Consider the following 25945-nt stretch of genomic DNA (forward strand, 5'->3'; position numbering starts at 1 on the left):
ATAGTATTGCACATCAAAATCAATACTATTCCAGTGTTAATAAACTCCCTTGGCTAATATGTGCATTGTCAAGCCTAGCCAAATCTCAGTTTCCTCCTCATGTTTGCTCCTTTACTTAATCTTAGTAATGATCTGAGTTGAGAACATGGCTCACACTTATCATTGTCATAACTTGTGAATTAGAAATTTAAACTTAAACAACAACTTAGTATGGCTCTGAAATATCACACTTATTTTAACAAATGTATTCTTCTTGTTTTGATCATCACATCCTGAAGACTTTTTAAAAAGTTTAAAGCCCCCTGTGGCCTCAGAAGAGCTCTCAAACACTTTGTATCTCTAAATTCAGCTGTTGCCAAGCTGAACTTAGAAAGAAGACATGTTAGAGAGCTATTTTGTGATTGGACCATTGGTCTAGTTCAGTGTTTCTGAGTTGTTTTTTATTTTATTTTTTTGCACTCCAGTACTCAAAATCCTCAGGTTTTTCACTGAATTGTTTTAGGTCCTGGCTGAAGTACAGCTATTTTTTTTAAATCAGAAAATAGCGATTATGGATAAAATTTGAACATATTGTAAATGTATCTTGTTAGAAAGTATAACAATTGACACATAGGTTATCAGCTACATACATTTTTTTAAAATATATTTTTTATAATAATTATTATAATTAAAGTTAAAAGTAACTTCCCCTGTTTAAAAACAGGCCACAGTATTTTAATGAATCCTTGCAGAGAGTGAAATTATATATTTGTAACCATAAACTTCAAACCTTGAGGCTACTTCTAGCATTACTGCAAGCAAAAATTACAACAATGTTTTTGTGTTAAAATGAATGAATAATGATGATAGTCTAGGGCAGGGACCCGCAACCCGCGGCCCGTTTATCGTCTGAGTGCGGCCCAGTGTATCAATTCCATTTCCCTTATGAATATATCGTAAAGATTTTTTTTAACTTTGTTGACTTGCTTTTTCAAATTTTTCGCATAAAAAGCAGCACACCATTTTAATTCGTACTGCGGAGGGTAATTGTTTCTCATCAGCTTGTCTCCAACTATTTTTATGAGTCTTCCTCTCCTTTCATAAATGCACAAACCCGCAAACCAACATAAGGATGCTTGTTGCTAGGGAAGTGACGTCACTGCCCTGTGACTTTTGCTACATTGCTGCCTGCTACAACTGAACAACTCGTCTGCTAAAATAAAAACTGCTTCATCAAGTAGATATTTAATTTGCTTTGTATTATTGTGCAATGCGTGTGTATATTGTATAACAGTACAATAGTAATGCTTTGTTTTTAATTGTTTTGTATATATATATATATATATATATATATATATATATATATATATATATATATATATATATATATACAAAACAATTAAAACCAAAGCATTACTATTGTACTGTTTTATATTTTGATTTGTTTTGTTTTTGTTTTGTTTTTTTATGTGTAAAGTAAATATAATTAAACCCTGAAATTGAAATTTGCATCTCAGTTGGCTAATGCTGAGTCACATGACTATGGTTTGCTGTTGTGCAAAAAAGTGTAGTTGAGCAGTAAACAGTACCCTCTGATGCCACCCAAAATAAAGAAATTGTGCACCATCCACAGCATCACAGATGTCTCTGGATGAAGAATTTTTAAGAACAGTTTAATAAAACACATACTAACTGTTCCCTTTGGGTTGAAAAAGTGAACTTCCCCCATTTGAAAGGTAACTTCCCCTGTAAGCAAATCCGGTAAATGCCCTGGACTATCATCACTATTAATTCATTTTGTTGTCATTTTTGCTTGCAGTAATGCTAGAAGTACCCTCAAGATTTGAAGTTTATGGTTACAAACAAATACAGTGCTCCCCCTTTATAACGCTGTAGTCAGGAGCCATAGTTAAGAGACAGTGTTAGTGTAATGGCATTATGGGGCAAATGGGAGCCATGACCTTACCGCCTTATATCCTGTTCCGCAGTATAAAGGGCCGCCTTATAAAGGGGAAACACTGTGTATAATTTCTGCAAGGATTCATTAAAATACTGTGGTGAACTTTTTGAACCCTCTACACAACAGTTTTTCCACAAGTCTGAACTCCAGTCAATATTTGCATAATACAGTATGGGGACCTTCATATTGTTTGCACTCATGAACTTTCAAAGTTATTAAATAGGGGTAATTAACTTCAACCTTCAAAATAACTGACCTCTAATTCTGATAAAACACAAACAAACTTGGGTCACTGGCTGTTGGAAGTAGTTTTAAAGTACATTTTTCTGTTTTTCTTTTTTATTATTATTTTCATTCACTTTAAAAATATATATTTTGCATATGTGATATTGGTTTACTCACTCCATTTGAATGCAAAGCTCCCCCATACATCTCCATTCACTTTGCACTCCTTGGACACAAAGGCTTTAACTTAATGAACTGTGGTTAGTATCCAGTACATTTTTTGAAAGGTTTTTAACTAAAACACAGAATGCAAATGCAATACTTTCTAAAAAAAAAAATACAATAAATTAAAGACAATTTTAAAGTATGTTACAATGTATAGGGCTAAGTACCAGTTCAGTATTCTAGTCGCCCTTGCTCTATGTTCTATAAGGATTTATCCACCATGACTACTTTAGTGAATTTGTACAAAATTTGCCACTGTTAACATGTTTGTAGAACTGCCATTCATACAGTATTGCACTTATAGAAGTGTTTTGTTTGTATATAATGGAAGGCACATAAATGAAACTGGAAATAATATATAAACAGCTTAAGAATTATTCCTGGAACGTTGTTAACTATCATTTTAAATCATTTTAAATTAATATTATTGTAACTAATTTGTCTGCAAAAATGATGTACTTTGTAGTTATTTAAGTGATATTTTTAATGGTAAGAAGTGTTCTGCTTTTTTTCTTTCTTCCTGATTTGTTCCTACATTTAGGCTCTCTTCAGAAGTCACTGGCCTGGGGGCACTGTAATGCTTCCCATCATGCAGTAATGCATTAGTCACCTGACAGGACATTTCCAAAGGCCTTTTGTGACAATGATTCTTATGGACTGTAAACTACAGAGGAACTCCTGCCATTTATATTTTAAAGAAATCTTTCTATAATACTAGAAAAAAAAAATACTCTAATAATTTAACCATTGTGCTTCCTAACTCATGTGTTGCTCTCATTACTGTACCATTTTAACATTGTTTGTGGCTCAGACCTGGTTAAACAAAGATTCTTGTTTAATTTTCGTTTCTTCTGTTTAGTTGATGTTCATGCTCAGGCTTGTCTATGTAAAGGCATGAGCTCTCAGTGTTTCAATTCATTGTATTCAAATATATCTACTTTACTGAGGTAAATTAAATAATGATAGCTTTTTATAAGTAAAGGATTACTGATGAAATGTTTGCAGTCTCCTTCCTTTCTTTGTTTTTGTTAATGTCAACATTAAAGTCTTATTTATTATGTTACATTTATATAGACATGTACACCCAGGAAAACTCCTTGAGCTGCAGTTGACGCTATGGAGGAATACCAACACAACTTTGTATCTAATCTGTATTGTTATTTGTAATTTAATAAGTTTCAGGGATCTTTCAGGTACTCGTACAGCTGTGCTGTAAAAATTGATGAGCCTAATAAATCATAAACCAGTGTTATGTACCTCACTTTGAAGGTGTTAGTCATTTTTGTTTCTCCCAGTTGCATCAAAACATATTTTAAATTTGAACATGTATAAAAAAATGCAGTACAACCGGTGTTAAAACCAATGGAAAAAAGGCCATATTTACTGTAGTGCAACATTTGCAACAAATTATAATAAATTATTCCATAAACCTTACTATTTTTCTGAGGTCTTACAGGTTCAGTCTTGAAGAGGCATTTGTTTTGGTAAATACACTGCTGTCCACCTTATTAGGCCCTCACCTGTACCTAATATTGGGCTGGGCCACTGTTTGCCTTAACTATAGACTTTATATGACATGGCACAGATTCCATAAGGTGCTGGAAGGTGTCTTGATGGATTCAATCATTTCATGGAATTGGTGCAGAGAGTTAGTCAGAGGATCATTATGACACATTATTTGTTTACGGTAATATCAAACATGCTCAACTGGCTTGAGATCCAGAGATTTGGTGGCCGCGAAAGATGAGCCTTGTCTCTGTCATGTTCCTTAGACCTGTTTTTGCACGCAATTCAGACACATGGATGGGTGCATTACCATCTTGAAAGTAACCATCACCATCAGGGAACAAGTGCAGCATTGTGGGGGAGACTTAATCTGCAATTAAGTCAAATAAATTCATCAAGCCTTCCTGAGTAACCAAGGGATCCAGGCTATACCAGAAGAACACACCCCACACCAGGGCATGCCAGAGCCAGTCTGGTTGATAGGTCCTAAAAATGTGGCTAGGCATTGTATGTATTTTGAATATAAATATCTTTGGTGCCATTCTTTTTAACAGGATGCTCTCAATTTGCAGGCCTTCCAGGTAGTCTGTCACACAGTTCCTAGGTTAGAGAGAAAGCAGCGTCAGTGGCTGCAAAGCATGTCAGTCATTAGGGGAAGAAGCTGGTTGTTTTCTGACAGAAAAGAGGGCACTTCCTCCTCTAATTGTTTCTTTTAGATCTTTGAGGTCCTTCTCCCAACAGAGCTGGAGTACATTATCCAGATTATCCTGGGAAGGCATTGTTGAGGTGAATGGACCTCAGAAGTACAAGTATATCACCTGAAGGGCTTCTTCTAAAGAGTCAAGCAGGCAGGAAACTAAAACTTGTCAGCCGACAAAAGGTTCAGGTAACAAACTGAGCTAAAAAAGATATTACAAAATGTCTGTGATGGAAACCATTATGATGAAGAAACACAAAAGTGCAGTACTGTAATATGATGACCCTCTATTGTTAATGTGATTTTTTTCAAACCAGAAACATGGGGATGCCAAAGACAAAGCCTATCCCTTGCAGGTGTCTATCAGGAGGGGGCGCTGTAGCATAGTGAGCTGTCCCTAACAATTTTTTGCTTCCGTAACACCATGGAGCAGCAAAATCTTTTCTGTACTTCAATAAAGGTTGAGAGTCTGGGATAAAATGGCATGTTTTGCTAGTTGAGAAACCTTTGGTTTTATTAGCTTCTCTCGTTATATAAGGCATTTCAGTGGGTATCATGCTTTCTTTGTTGGGGCTAATTATAATTAAAGAGAAGAGCCTTGAACTTCAAAGAATCCATCCTATGAGATTTAGTTCTTGTATGCAATTCAAGTCAAGGGCGCCTCATTAAATTGGTAATAACCAAGCTTTTTAAAAATGTCCTTACCTCTCATTAACATAACATCACTTACACAAGCCCTTTATTGTTTTGTTGCTCATCTGTTTTGTTTTCCATACACTATTTATTTCCCTTTGTCTGGGGTGAAAAAACATTGTTTCTTGCCACAACAATTTAAGCTTGAATGTTGTATTTCCTGTGTTAAAAATATGTGGGCTCCAGCTGACCCGTGAAGCGTTCTGCATATATAAATCTATGCACGGTCTGTTGGGGTCCTTTTACCTGTAACACAGGAAGTGAATGTGGGGAGGAAACCACAAACTGCTACCATGATAATGGTGGGCAAAATAAAGTCTGGGTACAACATGATATACAGTACAGGAAAAAAAGAAAGTATTTGTGAGCATGATGTGAGCATTAGTAGCATCAGCACTGGTCCCGTGAATTTCTTGTGTTAAAAACCTATTGAAATGAAATTGTTTCTTCTTGGTATCTAATCACTTCAGGAGTAGTAAATGACCTGTTTGCACAGGAAGTGATTCAACAAAAGAAAGGGGAGACAGCGATAATTGTGGTAATCATAATAGAAGCATTGATAAAGAGAGGAAATGACACAGAAATGTGTAAAAGTATACTTGGATTTTACCTTTTAATGTTTTTGAAGAAAAGTTACCTGGGTCATCCTTTATTTTAAAGGTCACCTACCAACTATTAACAACCCGATAATAAACATGTTGATATGCTTTATTTATTTTCCTGTTAATTGTTACTTAATATATTATAATGCTGGATGCACCTGCACCCGGTAGCCTAGATGAGTACTGACTAAATGAAGATGGACTTCACACAGACCACAAAGTATGGGGGCAGAACAATGATTTATTTAACAAAATGTAGAAGTATGGGGAAAGGGTAAGATAGGGAGTATAAAAGAACAGTGTATTTATTAACAACACAAATTATAAATTAAAATGAGAATATTGAAATAACTCAGTGTGACAGGCTGACCGGGGTAAGGAGACTCAGAGTTAGGATGTGCAGGGAAAATAAAAGACTTTTAATTAAACAAAATACACAAAACAAAAGGCACAATGGCCAACCAAAAAGACAAACACAAAAACAGGCTTTAAACAAACTATACCAACAACGTGGCCTAAATGGCCACCTCCCCCCTTAAAGTCCCAAAATCGTCTCTTCTGGTGCTGGGGAGAGGGCAGAGGCTTCCCCTGGCCCACAAGCAGTCTGGTGGTCCCAAGCAAAGATAGTCCGGCAGCCCAGGGCCATAACAGCAGACCCCCGGGAGGCGACGGCGGCAGAGGACCCTCGGGAGGGGAGCCCCTGGCCATGAAGGCGGCAGCGGGAGCTCCACTTCTCCCTTGTACTTTGTAACTGTTGGCTCCCCAGGCGAAGCAGGACCCTCGGCATCCCCAGGCGAAGCAGGACAGGCAGCAACCCTAGGAGAAACAAAAGCAGTGCAGCAGGCAACCCTAGGCGATGCGGAGCAGCAGGCAACCCCAGGCGATCCAGACGTGGTATCCCTGAGCGGAGTGGCTGTGGCATCCTTGGGCGGTGCGAGGCAGGCATCCTTGGGTGGTGTGAGGCAGGCATCCTTGGGCGGTGCGAGGCAGGCATCCTTGGCCAACAGTGCAGGAACCTCCGGCCAGGGTGGCAGCGGCCAGAGTTCCTCTTCCCTGTTGGCAACAGGAGGTAGAGCCCGCTCCAGCTCCTCTGATGGCGGAAGCGGGAACAGCAGCTTGTCTCTCTCTGGTGGCGGAGGCGGAAACAGCAGCTCGTCTCCCTCTGGTGGCGGAGGTGAGAACAGCAGCTTGTCTCCCTCTGGTGGCGGAGGCGGGAACAGCAGTCAGTCTCCCTCTGGTGGCGCTGCCGGCTCCTCCGACAGCGGGCTTAGAGCTGGTGGTGCTGCCGGCTCCTCCGACAGCGGGGTTAGAGCTGGTGGCGCTGCCGGCTCCTCCGACAGAGGGGTTAGAGCTGGTGGCGGGCGTCTCCGCTGGGCTCCCTTCAGCAGCAAAAACAGCGGCTGCTGTGGAGCCTGAGCTTCACGCCCCCCCCCCCCCAAAAAAAAATTGGGGTTTGGGCCTTCAGCTTCTCCCCTCCGGACACAGGACGCACTGGCTCCTCCCCTCTGGACACAGGACGCACTGGCTCCTCCCCTCCAGACACAGGACGCACTGGCTCCTCCCCTCTGGACACAGGACGCACTGGCTCCTCCCCTCCGGACACAGGACGCACTGGCTCCTCCCCTCCGGACACAGGACGCACTGGCTCCTCCCCTCCAGACACAGGACACACTGGCTCCTCCCCTCCGGACACAGGACACACTGGCTCCTCCCCTTCCGGCTCTTGCAGCGGCAGCTCCTCCTCCTCATACTGGGTGGGACAGATGGCCACCGTGTGCCCCTATGCCCCACAGCCGGGGCACAACTCTGCGACGAGCCCTTTTAAAAACAGCTCCCAGTTGTCATCTGCCTCCTCCTGGGCCAGCTCCATTTTCTTTTTTTTTTTTTTTTCTTTTTTTAAACAAAACAAACAAAAAAATTCTGCACTCCTGCTCCGAGTCTCCAGAGGCGCTATCCCACTTCTCTGACACCAACTGTGACAGGCTGACCGGGGTAAGGAGACTCAGAGTCAGGATGTGCAGGGAAAATAAAAGACTTTTAATTAAACAAAATACACAAAACAAAAGGCACGATGGCCAACCAAAAAGACAAACACAAAAACAGGCTTTAAACAAACTATACCAAAAAGAACCACTCACTCTCTCACACAGATCTACTCACTCTCAACATACCCAACCACTCCGTTTTATACAGGTGCCTGGGCTAATTGGGCAATTCGCACCTCATTAGCCCAGGCACATTCCACACATTCCTCACACAAACTCACTCACTGAACCACACCCCAAACTCACTCAAATCCACTTTAAAGAATACAAAAAACACAAAACCACCACAAAATAGGCTGCACCCCTTCTTCTTGGAACGGATTGAAAATAAATAAAACTTATGAAGAGACAAAGGAATGAATAGAGCAGGATAGATTGTTATATAAAAATGAGGGGGGGGGGGGAATCAAAACCTAAATTATTAATGCCAGTCACCAAGACTTATTCTGGGGAGGGGAAATAAAATAAATAAAATGAAGGGAGTAGGAAAAAGGGGGGGCACCAGGTTGGGGTCCTTATCTAGAATAACGACAGAGTAATATGGAGAAAAACCACTTACTCAAACACACACACACACACCTATACTACCTGTAGAAAGAAACATCTATAAATTAACAATAGAAAAGGAAAGAATAATTGTTTTCTAGAAAATAGAAAATGTATATCCCTAGCCTTTAAATAAACCTAAATATTCTACCCACTAAATAAACTCTTAAACTATGAAATTATCGAAAAGTGACCTGATCTCAATTATTTACAATTATACAAGCAGTCTTTCTTTTTGTCCCTAAAAGGAAGGTTCTTGCTTTAGCCAGCAGGTGGTAGCACACTCCACACACACATCTAGGTGCACATTATACTGCCCTTGCCGCTGTCACACATCTCACAGTCCTCCAAGGATGGCCCAGACGGTTTTACTTGCGCTGCCGCGTACAGTTCCAGAAATATTGATGGTTTAACAGATGGTGAGTGTGGAAACAGTACCGTTAGCTCCAGTTTGGGAAGGCGTTCATTGTCCTGCTTCTATCCCACGTAGTCCCTATGGCCCCAGAGGATCACAGGAGAGAAACAGACCCAATGACATCAGTCCTCCAGCGTTGAGTCTTGGTACTCTAGGGGTGCTCGTTGCTACCGTCAGTGTAGAAGGCCCTCCCCGGAATAGACAACCGAAAAGAAAACGAAAAGAAAAAGAAAAGAAAAAGGTATCAGGAACTTTAGTCCCGGTTTTGTAACGATAGGAGAGGATTTCTAAACTAGTACACGGACTGGAAAGGGGACAATCGACTTCCAATCCTTATCAAACCAGTTCAGCAGACCACTACTACCGCTGCTAGTTACTGTACCCTGTTACAATTTATATTGACAACCAGCTGACTCAGTTTTAGCTGCTATTTTAAACAATAATATTGCCGACCTGACAAGCTCACCCAGAGTTCTTTCCCTGCTTCAACCGCCTCTCTCCCAGTCCAACCGTGCTCTCTTGAATGTTAGCAAATTTAAAAAATAATAAAAACCATCTCCTCATGCGCAACCCTGTTTGTGGTGTTAATCTAATAGTCTAGCTGTGGGAGTCAAGCGAGGAGAGACCTGCGAGGAGAGGCTGTTGGAGAAAATCCGAACCTAGCAATGCTCTGGAAGATGCCAACTACTAGACAGGTCTGTACCCTCCCCCCACCGCTCCTGCTCCCACTACTACTGTACCTATTTGTCTCACCTGTCCTGTTATGACTGTCTCTCACATACCTGTTATTCTGTCCTCTTACTCCTGTCCTCTGTCCTCTCTCCTCTGCCGCTCCCCTAACTCCTCTGACCTCATCCCTCTGCCTCTCCCACACTCCCACACTTTCTCCTCCTGCACTCTTTCTGGTGCCCCCTGGAACTGTCACTCCTGCTAACAAAGCTGATTTCATCTCTGCCTTTGCCTCCCACCTCTCGCCTCCTGCTGCCCTGTCCCATACTCCACATCTCACTGGATGGGGAGGTGGGACTGGTCTTCTCCTCTCTCCCTCCTTACTCTTTTCTTTCCCCTCTGACCTCTCCTCACTCTCTGTTAACACCTTTGAATTTCACGCTGTCCAACTAACCTCTCCCTGTCAACTCCTGCTAATTGTACTGTACCGTCCCCTTGGACCTCTCACTCACTTTCTCGATGAACTCGACTATCTCCTCTCCTCCCTCCCCTCTCTGTCTACCCCAACTATCCTGTTAGGTGATTTCAATATCCATCTCTCCAACCCCACCCACTCTGCCAGATTCCTTCCTCTACTCCTTTAACTTCTCTCTCTCTCTCTCCATCCCCTCCTACCCACAGAGCTGTCCGTCAACTGGACCTCACCTTCTCCAGGGCCTGCTGCCCCTCCACTCTCTCTGTCGCCCCTCTGGACCTGTCTGATCACTATTTCATCTCTTTTTCTCTGTCTCTCCCCTCTCTCCCTACTCCACCTACCCCCACTGTCACCTCCCGCCGTAACCTCCACTCTCTCTCCCCTTCTGTCCTTGCCTCCACAGCTCTCTGACCTCCCTCCTATCGACACCTTCTCCCAACTCTCTGTAGACTCTGCGACCTCCACCCTCTTCTCCTCCTTCACCTCTTCCCTCGACTTCCTCTGTCCCCTCACTTCCCGACCTTCCCTTCTCGCCCTTCCCCTCCGCAACCCTGGTTCCCCTCTCTCAACAGCCGTCCCCCAAGGATCAGTCTTGGGTCCTCATCTGTTCTCTCTCTACACCCGCTCCCTGGCCCCCCTCATCACATCCTATGGTTTCTATTACCATGTCTATGCTGATGCTCAGCTTTTCCTCTCCTTCCCCCCTCTGAACCCACCATCCCCTCCAGTATCTCTACCTGTCTGTCTGCTATCTCCTCCTGGATGCACTTGCATCACCTCAAACTCAACCTCTCTAAATCTGACCTCCTTTTCTTCCCTTCCTCATCTTCCTCCTCCTCGCCCCGCAGTGGTGGAATGACCTTCCTACAGATGTCAGGACTGCCCAGTCCCTGACCACCTTCCGGCACCTCCTCAAGACACACCTCTTCAGACAAAACCTGTAAAACTCAACTCTCCCCTTCTGGTCAATATAGCACGCTGCCTTTAATGCACTTTAACTTGCACTTATCTGCTCCATATTTTACTGTATTTAATCCTGCACTTAACCCAATCTGTAGTACTGTATGTTTCACCTGCACTCATATCTAATCCTGATGTAACTATCAACACTATTATCTGCTCTTGAACTGCCACGATATCAAATTGTACTGTGTTTTGTATTTGCTCTTATTAGGACTGAAGTCATTGTATTTTGTATCTTGCTCTTAATTGTACTGTAATTCTTGATATGTATTTTTTGTATACAACTAAGTTGCTCTGGGTAAGTGCGTCTGCTAAGAAATAAATAATAATAATAATAATAATGATAATAATAATAATGATAATAATAATAATAATAATAATAATAATAATAATAATAATAACCCTGGTAAGCACAGGTATGTTAAAACTTCGTAGCGACTTGATTTTCGCTGCAATATAATATGCCAGCTGCATCAGAGCCCCGTGGATTATCAATTCCCAGTCGATAATATATTTTAAAGTTGTTCAAATTGTTACTGTAGTAATGTTTAGCAAATTAAATCAGGCTTTTAGTGGGCATCTTCACCACAATGCAGAAGAACTGGGCTTGTCTGCAAGATGTCTTTTTGTTCTCTCCGTACTTGTCCGGTATGCAATGGCCCCTAAAAGAGTTGAATTTCGTGGTGACCCCTCAATTTCCCGATTTCCGCGAAATTGCGATTTAAGTAGACCCCTATTAATAGTATCTTCAATTAGGGTTACACTACATTTGACATATTTTTATGTTGTTTCTGACAGGACAAATGGCATGACTTTCACATGTGGCAATCACATGTGTGTAAAGGTAGCTGGCATGTAAATTATGGTGGCCTCTACAACAAAAGTTCAAATCAAACTTGAAAGCTGTGATAATCTATATAATTTGTCTGTTTGGAACTGAGACATATTTAAACTACAGGTTTTTTTTCTTTCAAACAAATAAGTGAGTAAATGCTTTGGAAATATGATCATTGTATTCTATCACAAGAAAACGTTCTTCTGTATGAATCTCTCTAAACTGGGAGGCAGATTACCTTAGACTTGTTTCAACTCAACTGCATACATTTGACATCTAGTTTACAGTAGAATGGGAACCCAACCAAGGTAAGGCTCACTGCAGCAAGACGTAATAAATTCCATTTCATTGTAAAGCATTTTGATAGGTTCTATCATCACATTGTTTTATTCTTTTTTTTGTGGGGACTATATAAGTGTAAGTTGTTGTTGTTATTAAATACTATGTAAATGAAACAATAAACAAAAAAGAAAACATCACTTTAAATGAACACAGACTGAGGATGATATTAATTAAATAACTAACAATATCTTTATTGAATTTGATGCTTATGAATTATGCAGAGCAAGGTTACTGCCTAGCTATGACCGAGGTGGGTTTCATTAAAGCCATCTTGTTTCAACTCAGTGGTTTCATTCCCGTTTACCAAAAAAAAAAAAAAAAACAGCACCGAATAACAGTCAGCCCATGCAGAGACCAGCATGTGCAGTACATGGCTTCTGAAGTAGACGAGAGACAGCTGGAAACAACAGCACCACTCCTCTCATTCCTTTAGCACCACAGGGCTTTTCTTCATTTTGCATCAGTGTATAGTGTGCGGAATCAAATTAAATCATACCTTCTTAAGCACTGTGACTGTTAAGTCCATTATAGTTAGGCCAAATATAACAGGGGTCTCCAGCCTAGGACCATGATCCAAACAGCCCACTGGGTATTGAACTGCCACAGCATCATTTAAATAATTAAGTACGAGAAGGTCTATTTAATTAATCTAAACAGTGGAGGATCAAAATACCATTTACATATCAAATAATTCATTTTACTTTCTTTTAAAAGACAAAAATACATTTAAGAGACCCAACTACACTGTTTTTTTGTTTTTACACTGAGATTTCCCTTCATTTTAATGATTTAACAATGATAATAGTTAGATCTACCAATTTAGCAATGATAGAGCTGGTTGAGCAAAAGCTAGGACACTTGAAGCACAGTACTATCCGTAAATACAAAATATTTTGGGCAAAATGATTTGTAGGTATTTCAAAGTTAGTAGCATCATAAAATAGGTGCATCTCATTCATGTTTCCCCATTTCATTCAAACCATTCAACAATGTGACCTTTCAACTCTACCAGTTCCACCTACTCTACATCTATCCCCAGACCAGAGGGTCCCATTATTTATTTATTAGTTTTTTGCAATAAGTGCTATTTCCTTGACCTTAACATGTAGGAGAGTTGAAAGATGAGTGTCACTAAATTTCTACATTCACTTTTTTGGGGTCAAGATATCCATTTGAATCAGGTTCCAGCACCTAAAAACCTAGTTTATGATTTATACTGAAAATCCAAACAGGGGTCAAAATATTTCAGCATTTAGGCTTATATGGTCAAACAAAAAGTACCTTCGAAATTAATCATGTTGCCAAGCCCTCCACAGTGGTTTTACAAAATACATGGTTTCTATTTTGTTTTTATCACACTACACAGTGCAGATGAGTGCAAGGCTAGGGGTATAATCAACACTGAATTCTTAACACATCATTGATTTTCGCTGTCAAAATAATTTGTAAAATGTTCTAACATAATGTTCATTATTCAGACAAAACGCCAGTGGGGAAAAACAGGCAACATGCAGAGACTTCAATATCAAATGCTTACTTATATAAAGGTATTTGACATGGTATAAAGGTTTTAATATCTGCAATAACTGGTTCTGTTTTTGTTTTTTCAGCTTTTGAATGAGGAGACATGAACAAGGTGCCAGTTTGTTATTCAGCTTTTGAAAAACAAAAAACAAACTGGTTCTGTTTTTGTTTTTTCAGCTTTTGAATGAGGAAGCATGAATAAAAAAGCTGAATAACAAATTGGCACCTTGTTCATGTCTCCTCATTCAAAAGCTCTCTGGGGCGGCGCAGGACACTCTCGCTGGCTGCTGAGGGGTGGAGATATCTGGCGGCAGCTGCGGGTTCTCTGTCAGCAGTGTGGAGTACTCTTCCCTCTGCAGGCGCTGTGCAGAGATCTCCGCTCCTCAGCAACCAGCGAGAGAGTGTCCTGTGCCCCACCAGAGAGCTCACAGCTACCGGCAGATGTCTCCACTCCCCAGTCGCCAGCGAGAGAGTGGCCCACGCTGCCAGAGGAGGGACTTCCCGCACCGCCAGAGCCCCAAAAGCTGAATAACAACAAACTGGCACCGTGTTCATGTTTCCTCATTAAAGATCTGAAAAATGAAAAAAAAAACCACGTCGTTTTTCGTTATTCAAAAGCTGAAAAACGAAAAAAGAACCTGTTCTATTGCTACTATTGCTTCCAAAACCTGTACAACATTAAGTTAAGTAACTGTTCTCAAACAAAATCCTTAAAAGAATGAATAATTGTACAATGTGTTAAAGGACAAATGAATCGTTGCGACGAAAAAAAGTACATCTCCAGTTTTAAAAAAAAATCAGTTAGGGATATATTCTGATTGTCAGGGAGTCTCTTTACCCATATATGTCATCTTGTAGTTTTCTGGTGCAATTGCAGCTTCCTACATAGCAACAAAATATCTGTGTAGTGGAATCCCAGCTAACAATTTTAAGTGCCCAGAACGTTTTGTGTTAGCTGGGATAACCGTATATATGCAAGAATGAAGATGGCGGACGGACACGTTATTTTTACTCTCACGACTATGGCAAGCCAAATTATCATTTAGAGATATCTCAAATTCATTTATAGATATCTCAAATTCATTTATAGATATCTCTAAATATTTGAAGATATCTTTAAATATTTAAAGATATCTCTAAATCATTTTAAGATATCTAAAATACATTTAGAGATATCTCAACATTACCATTTAGAGATATCTCTAAATAAAGTCCTGTTCATTTAAAGATATCTCTAAATCATTTGAAGATATCTTCAAATGAACAGGAAGCCATTTCAAGATATCTCAAGGAGGCAGTGTGGTCCAGTGGTTAAAGAAAAGGGCTTGTAACCAGGAGGTCACCCACCGTCCGTGGCTTTCATTGATGATATTCAAAATATGGCGCTCGATGATTTGGTCATTACGGCACAACGTCACCGCCTCTTCAGCTTCCAAAGTACGCATGCTCACACTTCTGTCCTGAGAGAAGTGACCCTTCCTGTTTTATGCAAGTGTAAATGCGCTGTTTCGGAGTATTTTGTACCGGAATCATATCGGAAGGGTTCCGGAACAACAGTGTAAACACACCTAATATAACGTACACAAGCGGCTCTGTTTTGATTATTACTGTGATCTGCACAGGCTTATTTTATTTTTTGACATTCATATTTTATTACATGTGTATATAAATAAATTGATTACGACATTGATTATGGTCTCCATTATTTTTATTCTTAAGGGAAAGGTATGCCATGACACCTGCAATAGAGATTGTGAAAAAATTACAGAAGCCTGTAAAATGGAATTTTTTCGCACATTCTATATTGACATTCCATATGACAAACAACAGGCTATTCTTTTGTCTGGAATCGAACAGGTTTTTTACTTTTACATAGTACAGGAAAACATCCAACTTTTAGTGCATAATTACTTATTTTTATGTAGTTCTACTGTGCTTTTTCATTTCCAACAGTATAGTGTGAAAAGAAGGCCGGTCGTCCAGTGTAATTCCTTCAAAGCCAAAAAGGACGTACACTTATAAGTATCATATCCAGATGGCAGGCCATACATTAAACATCTGCAAAGTCAGTTATATGAACATATACCAGTTGACAAACAGGTGAGTTGTTTTTCTATGTAAAATATTTTAGGTTTAAAGTATATTATTTCTCATAAAGGTTAACATTCTCTACCATCTAATCTAGATGAAAAAACACATGAGCCTGTAGTTACTTAAAGCTGCAGCTTCCCAGAATCATGTTGGTGGCTGTTTGTCTGGTCCAGGTATAATAACTTCTGCTTTCAGCTGCAGGGAGTTATTAATTTAATCTCTAAATTGTCTTGTAACTCAGGAGTAAAACAAATTAAAAAGAGGATAACCTTTTTTTTTCAAAAGGTGCTTTTATTTACTGGTAATACTTTATAGGAATCCCCTGTAATGTTAAAAATATCAGATAAAGGTATTCTCTTTAAAACATGGACATGCTATTCTCTGTTTAGTTAATAGCTTCTTCTAATAGGTTCTTCAGGAAAAGCTAAGCGCTCAGGCTGAGTTGAAGGAAACAGGGTCTTCAGGCAGTGCTCAGGCTAAGTCACCATTAGAGGATGGAAGAGGAAAGCATAGTAATAGGTATTTGAATATTAGTAGCCAGGTATGTTTCATAGGTGACATTCATGAAGACTGTTATAGATTTCTATACATTCTATTCACTTAAGTTAGCTTAAAGCTAGCACAGTCCTATAACACACTATCTGGAGTGTTTAGTAAGAGTTTACTGGTTTAATATATAGTTTGCACATATAAATGGTATTAAATTCAGGAAAAAAATCTTACTGTCTCTGAAACATATCATTCTATTGGTAGAATGATATTTCCCTTTCAAGTTTATTTTCAGACCTCTTTGGATTCCAGACTCAACAAAGAACAGTATCAAAGAACATATTCTTTCTTTTCCTCAGCAGCCTAATCACTATTCAAGAGCAAAAGGTAATGCTGACAGGTCTTACCTCAACCCAGATTTAAACTTGCTAAGGATGTAGGCTGTATAAGGAATAGTTTCCGTACTCAACTGCAAAATTTGGGATTTACAGAGACACATTTCAGCAGTTAAACCTTCGCTTCGGACAACCCCGAAGTGACACATGCAGTGTGACCGAAGTGACTGGGCAGCAGTGTGGAGTAGTGGTTAGGGCTCTGGACTCTTGACCGAAGGGTTGTGGGTTCAATCCCCAGTGGGGGACACTGCTGTTGTACCCTTAAGCAAGGTACTTTACCTACTTTACCCAGTAAAAACCCAACTGTATAAATGGGTAATTGTATGTAAAATAATATGATATCTGTATAATGTGAAATAATGTATAATGTGATATCTTGTAACAATTGTAAGTCGCCCTGGATAAGGGCGTCTGCTAAGAAATAAATAATAATAATAATAATAATAACATGCTCAAAGTGTTACAAACTGTACAATCAATTAATTACGGCTTCTTCTGAAGCAGAAAGAAAACTCCACAGAGAGTGAACTGCCCTACAGGAAAGCTGAAAAGGCCTACACACAGCTACATGATGATGCAGAGTGGGCTAGAGCCAATCAGGATGGCCATGTTATATGTGTTGATCTGCAGTCTGTAATCTATACTCCCAATCTTACACATTCTAATGTGTACTATCAACGCCAGCTGTCAAACTGCAATGTGTACATTCAGGAGCTTGGTACTGATGAACCTGCAACAATGTGTGTCTAGCATGGAAGTGGCAAGCTGCATCTTAAAATGGGTCCAGGCAAAATTAAATCCCTTGGCCAAAGCAATGGAGTGAAAACTCATAATTTACAGTGACCGATGTGGTGGGCAGAACAACAACTGGAGGTTGCTAAATTTCTCTTCTTGTTTTTATGCATTAATTCACACAAGTTGAACATAAGTTTATGGTATCTGGACATTCCTTTCTACTGATCGTTCATTTGCTCTAATAGAAAAGCGATGCAAGGTTGCCATGCTACATCTTCCTGATGATCCATTCAAGCTTCAAGACATGAAGACTGAAGACTTCAGGAAGCTTCCTGACTCTTTTCTAAAGCCCCCTCCAACTCTGCACATCACTACCATCATGTGGCTCAGAGTCTCAGGTATGCATAAAATACTCCAGAGGTAGACATCATGTGGTTTAGTATCTCAGATAGAAAGTAATCCAGATAGTTTGCTATCATGTTACTCCATGAAAACGAGTTCAAGTTACCACATTTTAAACATCTTAAATAAATAAAAGTACAGAAAAAAATGTTTTGGTGTTTTATGTTTCTTCTCTGTTCATTGATTTTTATCTTCAGCTGAGGATCCATGGCACCTTTATGCCAGAAAGAGCCATAGCCAGTTAGAGACCTGGCAGAAATGGGTCATGGGATGGAAACGAGGATCTACATCCAGATTGCAAGCCCCTATGTTTCTCCAGGCATACAGGCATAAATAATGTAATTGTATGTAAAAATAATGTGATATCTTGTAACAATTGTAAGTCGACCTGGATAAGGGCATCTGCTAAGAAATAAATAATAATAATACCCTAGAGCATATGAAGGTCCCATCCCAGTAAAGAAAGAGAAGATGCAGGATCTTCTCAGAATGCTGGATTTTTTTGCCCACATCTGCCCGTGTATTCTATGAGGGATTAAAATCAGACCACTAAACAGTACAAGCTGATCTCTATCACTGTTCATGGTGGCCCATCTTACATTTGACAGTGGATTAATGGATGGTGGTACTTATTTTGTTTTATTGTAAAATATTTTGTAAAACTATACTTAATGTTGCCCTAATGAATTTAATTAAAATTGGAATGTATTCTGGAAAAATATTGAACTTTTTAATTAAACATTCCTTGTCATGTGATATATACTGTTCTTCCACAAAATCATAAATAGCTGGAGATATACCGTTCTTCCGCATTACATTTTTAAAAAAAAGTCTGTAAAACCTAAATAATAAATCCCACTGAAAAAATAATTTAAGGAAATAGGCCTACAGAAGGATAAATATGATTCAGGTAATGCATCTCAGGACATTGTCTTTAGCACTTTAAATATAAAAGATTGAATAGCTCAAAGCTACTTGGAGTGCACATATATGGTTCTTTATCCAAACGATTCAAATAATGGGGCTTTAAATTAAGTGCTTATCATTCCAGTCAGTGACTGTAGCCAAGACAAGTGTCTTTTAATTGTTTTTGTTATATGACATTGCAAAGCAGTGACACTTTAATCCTTGTAGCAAGCTATTCAAGCTTGAGTAGACATTTAATTTCCCACAAATAACCAGATATCCACATATGGCCCAGTAAGTCAGTCTTTCATTTTGATCAAAGCTGTGTAGAACTCTGGTGGCATCAACATCTGGTAGTTGATCCCAGTGGGAAGGCAAGAGGGATTTATTGTGATTAAAAAACCCATAAAACAGTGGCTTTATTTTTTTATTAAAAACCTTTAGAATTACAGATTTATTTGCATTTTCAATGTTATACTTTCCTTCTGTTTCATTTTATTTTGTAAACTAGATATTCTATTTGAATGTTCCATGGCCTTCTGTCATGTGGTAGTGCCCTGGATTGGAGCCTCATGATTGTTGGTTGAAAGTTCTGAGGTTTGTAAACTTCATTTTCAGTCATAGGTTACATTGCTTTTAAACACCCCTTGACAAAAACTCACAAGTTTGCCACAGTCTATCAATGTAAGTTTGAAAAAGTAAAATTAAGCTTTTAGAGTAGACATTGCTGGAACTGAAGACGTGTTGTGTACATTTAGTATTTTTTGTTGTTTGTTTTTTCAAAACAGAAATGTTACATTTTACTTGAATTGCATTTGCCCCTTTGTGGACTGTATATAGGACCAGGTGCTGCGATGTTTGGCCTTAGCATTGGAAGACAAGCGTAACATGACCAATAAGTTGCCACCTGTTCCATCAAAACATTACACACAAAAGACAACATTCCTCCGCCCAGGAGAGCAACCACCAAGAAAAGGTGTTAAAACCAATCCTCGCCCAGGACAACTGGAAGCTGCTAGAGACTGGAATATGCTGGCAGATGTTGGTCAACGGCTTATTTTTCCACCTGAGATTGCCACCACTAACCTTCGACCAGATATTGTCTTGTGGTCTGGATCAGCACGCCTTGTTCACCTGGTAGAGTTAACAGTGCCATGGGAGGATGCTGTAGATGAGGCGTATGAGAGGAAGAAACTGCGGTATGCTCAACTAGCCACTGAAGCGGAACAGCGAGGATGGAGAGTTCGGGTTTACCCAGTGGAAGTGGGTTGTCGAGGATTTGTGGCACACTCTACAACCCGGTTTCTCAGAGACGTCGGATTCAGTGGCCAAGAGTTGCGTCGCACAGTGAAGAACTTATCTGAAGCAGCAGAGAGGAGCAGCAACTGGCTGTGGTTGAGACGGAAAGATTCTGGCTGGGGACAGGTAAGTAAGCTGGGCTGAGTTGAGTGGGGGACGGAGGGGGGTGATGCTGGGACGCCAGAATCACCGTCGAGCCCTCTTGAGGTGTCGTGGGCTAGTCGACGAAACACTGAGGATGGAAGGTGCCCACTTGAAAACCCCAGAGATGTACCCTACTTAGCTCAATCCAGACGGTTGTCATGCTGATGCGCTGGGGAGGCCGCACTTTGGTTGATCCCCGGAGCCAGCATCGCAGCCGTTGTGTGTGCTGATGCGCCAGGGAGGCAAATTAAGCTGATCCCTGGAGCCAGCATTACACTTCAGCCATTAACACCAGACAGAAGGATATCTACATCATCATATGGAAGGAAACGTAAATGGATGGAGACGCATATGGATCACATTAGTTTACTGTAAAGCTACGTCTTAGTTGGTGCTTATCTTGGCGAGAGCCGAGTTCAAATCAGCATGAAGTTTTAACATCTACTCTCGTGTAATGGAAATCATGTTCTTAAATAATACATTTAGTATTCTTGTTATTTGTTTTGCAGAACACAAATGTTTACATCTCAATTGCATTTGCTCTTGTGTTAAGTTTGTAATAAAATCACGCATTTACGAGATCATGCTTCAGTTCATTTGATTTTCAGATCATGTATTTATCTTTTTATCTTTTACACAAACATATTATATATTTAATTTTACAGTCCTCTGTGTAGGTTCATGATGGAATAAACACTGTCTGTAGTTCAGCCCGATTTCCAGGTTGACTGGGAAAGAAATGCTTTAATACTGTATCTAGTCAGTGCAAATACCAAGCTGGGGAAAGGAAAAGCGTTCCACTGTTTTTTCAGGGCCGGGTCGAATCTGGATCTAATAACAAGAATTTTACATCGTGTCGAGTAAATAATTGTCGGTTCGTGGTCGGATCGGGTTGATTAATTTGGACCTGTGAAGACCTCTACTACAGAGTAGTATCAAAGATATATGGAATATCAAAATGCACAATCACAGGAATAATCAAGAAGTTCCACAGAAAACATTCAACAGAAACGCTTGAAAGAAGTGGACGTCCAAAGAAAATTACTCATATAGTAGGTAGGAGAATCGTCCGAGCAGCTGACAAAAATCCAAGATTAACAGCTAAGGATTAAATACAGATTTAGAAGTATCAGACATACTAGTGCACGACAGAACTGTACAAAGGCACCTGAACACAGAAGAGTTGTATGCATGTAGATATTACTGCAAAAAAAAATCATAAAACAAACCGTCTTAAATAAGCCATGAAACATGAACAGGAATCTGAAGCATTCTTCAACAAAATTCTCAGATGAAACTGAAACATAACCCCAGAAATGGAATACAGTATGCTTGGAGAAAAAAAGCGGAAAGACTTCAATGAAAACTTTGTACCTACAGTTAAATATGGAGGTGGTTTGATCATGATATTGGGGTGTTTTAGCAGTTCAGAGACTGGAGACATTCATGTGATTAATGATTGAAGAATGCCGCCATGTATCAAAACATTCTACAAAGTACAATGATACCATCTCCTAGTAGGCTTATTGGCAACTTCGAATATGACAATGACCCAAAGCACACAGCTAACTCTGGAGTTCTTGAAGAAAAAGAAGATACTTCTGGAATGGCCTTTGTGATCGCCAGATCTCAATCCAATAGAAATGCTTTGGACTAAACTGCAAAAAGCTGTAGCCAAGCATTGTATATCCAATCTGTCTGAGCTGAAGGAAAAAAATGGGGTCAGATTTCTGCAACAAGATGTAACATACTGGTTAAGAATTTCTCATGAAAGCCGTAATAAAAGCAAAAGGAGGACACACGAAACACCGAAGCATGAACAAATACTTTAAATGAAATAAGTTTGTTTGCTTTTTGATAAAGATGATTTGATTACTTTTGTCTGCGACTGTATATAATGGAACCGGCCAGGGAGATGTCTGAGCTTTAAGAGATGTCACATTTCCTGGAATTTGCCCCACTCTTTGTCAGTTTGGTCTCTTGGTGCATCTGCTTTTAGCACCTAGAAGTGTAAAGGGGAGTTACATAATCGCAAATGAATACTAATGCATTAGTACAAGCGCCTCTACTATAATCTGGTCTCCCAGTGGCATGCATCTCAGTGGGGGATTACAAGTGTTATTATATCAATGACTTTAATTATAAATTAAAGTTAATGATTCCTTGAAAACTGATTAAATCTTCTTTCGTGGAATCTGATTTTCATATTAAAATATTACCAACACGGTCATGCTACTTTTAAAAACATTGAACAAAAATAATAAATAAGTAATACGAACTATACATGTAGAAATGGATTTTACTAGTTCATGCCATTAGAATTTTACCAGTTCAAAGCACTTGAATCCTGGCAGCAGAGAGTGAAGCAAGGGGAGCTGATATAACACTGAATATATGCATTTTGTTCTGTCGTAATAAAAAAAAAAATAATAATAATAATAATCAGAACACGATTATTACAAAAATGTGCATCATTTGCCTTGGCATCTTTTACTGGATCATCAAAAAATCCCTCTGGCAGAGCTTCTGCTGTGTTATCTTTCCTGCAAATGAAAGGCACTTCAACTGTCAAAACCAATTTCTTATTAGTACTATCATTAGTTATTAGGGGCAGAAAATACCAATTACAATTCTAAAAACAAAACAAGTTAAGACAGCTGCTAAATGGGTTGTTTATTTCAATTTGCAGTTAAACGTTTTGATATTCTAGCTCCTTATGTTCTGTATTTTGAACAGAATCATTACACATTCACACATAATAGGAATAAGAGCTATTGCAAATTAAATGATATTTAATTAACTATTGATTAAATCCAGAATTAAATATGAAAATTCTCAATGCAGACAAATACACATATGCTAATATATTTATTTTTTAAATAAGGTTGTGTGTAACAGGCTATGAAAACAACATACATACGCTCACATCAATATTTACTTATAATTTTTTTTATTATAACATTCTTTAAAACAATGCTGTAATATAGCAGCATTCTAGCTTTGAAAATACAGATAAACAATAATGTATTTGTGAATGGATGAAACAGTAAACTGCTCAACAGATAACATTATGACTAAATTTAAATACACATTAGTGTTAGAATTTGGTTTTTGGCTGCTCTGAATACCTGCTGTATAGATTACAAAAGGTTCAGTCCCAAGCCTTACCTTTCCACTGGCGTTTCTGGCTCATCAGCTTTTTGAATAGATCCAGAATGAGACACTGCAGGAGCAGGTCGAATTCTGCCATCAAAAAAATCTACAATACAAATCAGAACAAGGTATGTGAGGAACATACAAACAGGAGACACAGTTACATTACAGTTGTCAGTGACCATCTCCATGACCTACATACATAAAATGTACTGTAGAATTGTATCTCATAAGAAATTCTATGCCTAGTTTCATAACAATTGGGCAAATGGTAAATTGCAAATTTGTAGATATTATAGCCTTCATTACCCCAACCAAATATCCATTCCAATTTTCATGACAATTAGACAGTTCTTAAACTGAAATGTAAGGATACATACAGGCACCTCCACTATATTGCTGTTCCCAAAATCACACACCAGAGGTTTTGACAAAAGAAAGCCTTTTCGGATTTAAGTCTTTTGGGTCATGCCAGTACAATATTTTATATGTAACAGTACTGCTCCATAACTGAAAATAAAATATATATTAAAAGTTTGAGGACAAATAACAGCTACACACAGTTGTGGACAGATGGTATGGAATTACCTTTGCAAAGCATTTGTTTGTTACGTACATGCACAATATATTTCTTTGCTAAATACATACTCAATAAAAAATTACATTTTCAAATGTATGTTACTAATTCCCATTTATTATGCAGGAAAAAATGGCAGTTCAAAGCAGGTCCAATCATAAGTGTTGTGCATGCAGACTCAGATTTCAAGTGTTTGGTTGGCTGGCAGGTTGACTATTTACATTGGCTGTATTTAGGTCAGGGTCACTGCCATCATAATCCCAGATTAGGTTTACAGTTTAATTTGCTATACCTCGATTACATTTTACTTCCAACAACCTTACAATGAAAAATGTATCGAAGATTTGTACTGTTTTTAGTTTCACTAATTTAGGATTAATTTACTTAATTTAAAAACACGAACAAACAATTTCACTATACATATACTGACAAGGATCATCCTGGGATCAGCAATTTGATTGTGCCAGAAATGCAATAGTGAACCGTTGAGGACAGAGAGTGGGGAAATCATGGATTTATCAGTTTCTCTTTCGATTTATCTTTTAAATTGTGGATATTGGGGTGAATCATGTGTGAAAATATCCATGATTGGGAAATCTATAGCTTGTTTGGCTCCATGTACATCTATGAGACCACTTTTTATAGAAACAACAGACACGTAGTCTGAAAGACACAGAAAGCATTCCAATCAAAGTATTTACCGATATAAATGGTCTTATTTGAAGTGATTTTTAAAACCCCAAAAGTAATGACTGTGCGGCAGGTAAACACATAATTTCACACTACCCATTCTTTTGTCTAAAACTGGTGCTCCTGTTATGCTGCTCTCCATATACAGTACGTAAATATTTTCATTTGTAATAATTGCCAGATTGCAGTACTAAATGAACCTAGATTCAGCAGGTCTTAACGCAGTGCTCGTGCTTGAAATCGCATTTGCGCTGTGATCAGAATACAGCCCTAAATGGTATATATTTTATGAAAAAGTAGCATTTTATTTACAATAATAGCTGTATTGTCTGGTCAGGTGACCAAAAAACACAAAACCTTGGTACCAATGAAAACTTCAGTCATGTTGTATGCAGACAGGCTAAAATAATTGAATCTGTTCAGTCCTGAACAAAGAAGACTACGCAGTGATCTGATTCAAGCATTCAAAATTCTAAAAGGTATTGACAATGTCAACCAGGGGACTTTTTCGACCTGAAAAACGAAACAAGGACCAGGGGTCACAAATGGAGATTAGATAAAGTGGCATTCATAACAGAAAATAGGAGGCACTTTTTTACACAGAGAATTGTGAGGGTCTGGAACCAACTCCCCAGTAATGTTGTTGAAGCTGACACCCTGGGATCCTTCAAGAAGCTGCTTGATGAGATTCTGGAATCAATAAGCTACTAACAACCAAACAAGCAAGATGGGCCGAATGGCCTCCTCTCGTTTGTAAATGTTCTTATGTTCTTATGTTCTTATGTTCTCATTGCCGCATCCTATGTATGGTTTTCATTTTAAAACTAGGAACTACCTTGATGGGTTTGAAGAAAAGATTTGAAAGATACTGGAGGTGGCTTACAATCTCTTAAAATGCCATTTTAGCATCACAGAGAACATTTCAGGGTGCATCTCTGGAGTGTTGTGTGAGATCATCTCAGAGGTAGAGTCCGATCTCAATCAGGATTGGAGAAATTTTATTGTCAAAGAACAGTGCCTAAAGCAGCCTCTTAGTGGTGCACACCTAGTGGAGACAGGCTGCATTAGTGTCCACAGAGATATCGTCCATAACAGTGTGCATGTTTTGTTCAGCAGCTAGTCGAAGGCAGTTTATTACTGTTAAAAATTTCCAATTCTTTTGGAACAGATGCTGGTAATTTAATGCAACTTCATAATTTGCTGACTTTGGTGAGGTTGTGCAATGTCTTCAAGTTTTTAAATATCTTTCCAACAATGTGGTGTCTCTAAAGGCTTTGTGTACAAAAGAGTTAATGCATCAATTTACTAATATCAGCAATATTATATATCTTTTCTGTAATAATGTTACAGCACTGGACCATGT

The 25945-nt window shown here is 39.1% G+C and overlaps 1 protein-coding gene across 9 annotated transcripts in view; it reads left to right on the plus strand.

Annotated features, from left to right (window-relative positions):
* Positions 1 to 12325, plus strand: part of LOC117400384 (poly(rC)-binding protein 3-like) — a 311376-nt gene extending 299051 nt beyond the window's left edge. For 8 of the 9 annotated variants that reach the window (XM_059022803.1, XM_034000260.3, XM_034000263.3 and 5 more), the window contains one exon: positions 2931 to 7768. Coding sequence is in view for 3 of the 9 variants with exons in the window: in XM_034000263.3 (XP_033856154.1) it covers positions 2931 to 2967 (37 nt within the window). In the remaining 6 variants the exon portion in view is untranslated. Of the gene's footprint in view, positions 1 to 2930; positions 7769 to 9489; positions 9589 to 10885 lie in introns of those variants that run through there. The other variant, XM_059022802.1, reaches the window with a different exon arrangement.
* Positions 12326 to 25945: the final 13620 nt, after the last annotated feature.

This window comes from Acipenser ruthenus, chromosome 4 (genome assembly GCF_902713425.1).
Source record: "Acipenser ruthenus chromosome 4, fAciRut3.2 maternal haplotype, whole genome shotgun sequence".
In the NCBI taxonomy this organism is placed as follows: Eukaryota; Metazoa; Chordata; class Actinopteri; order Acipenseriformes; family Acipenseridae; genus Acipenser; species Acipenser ruthenus.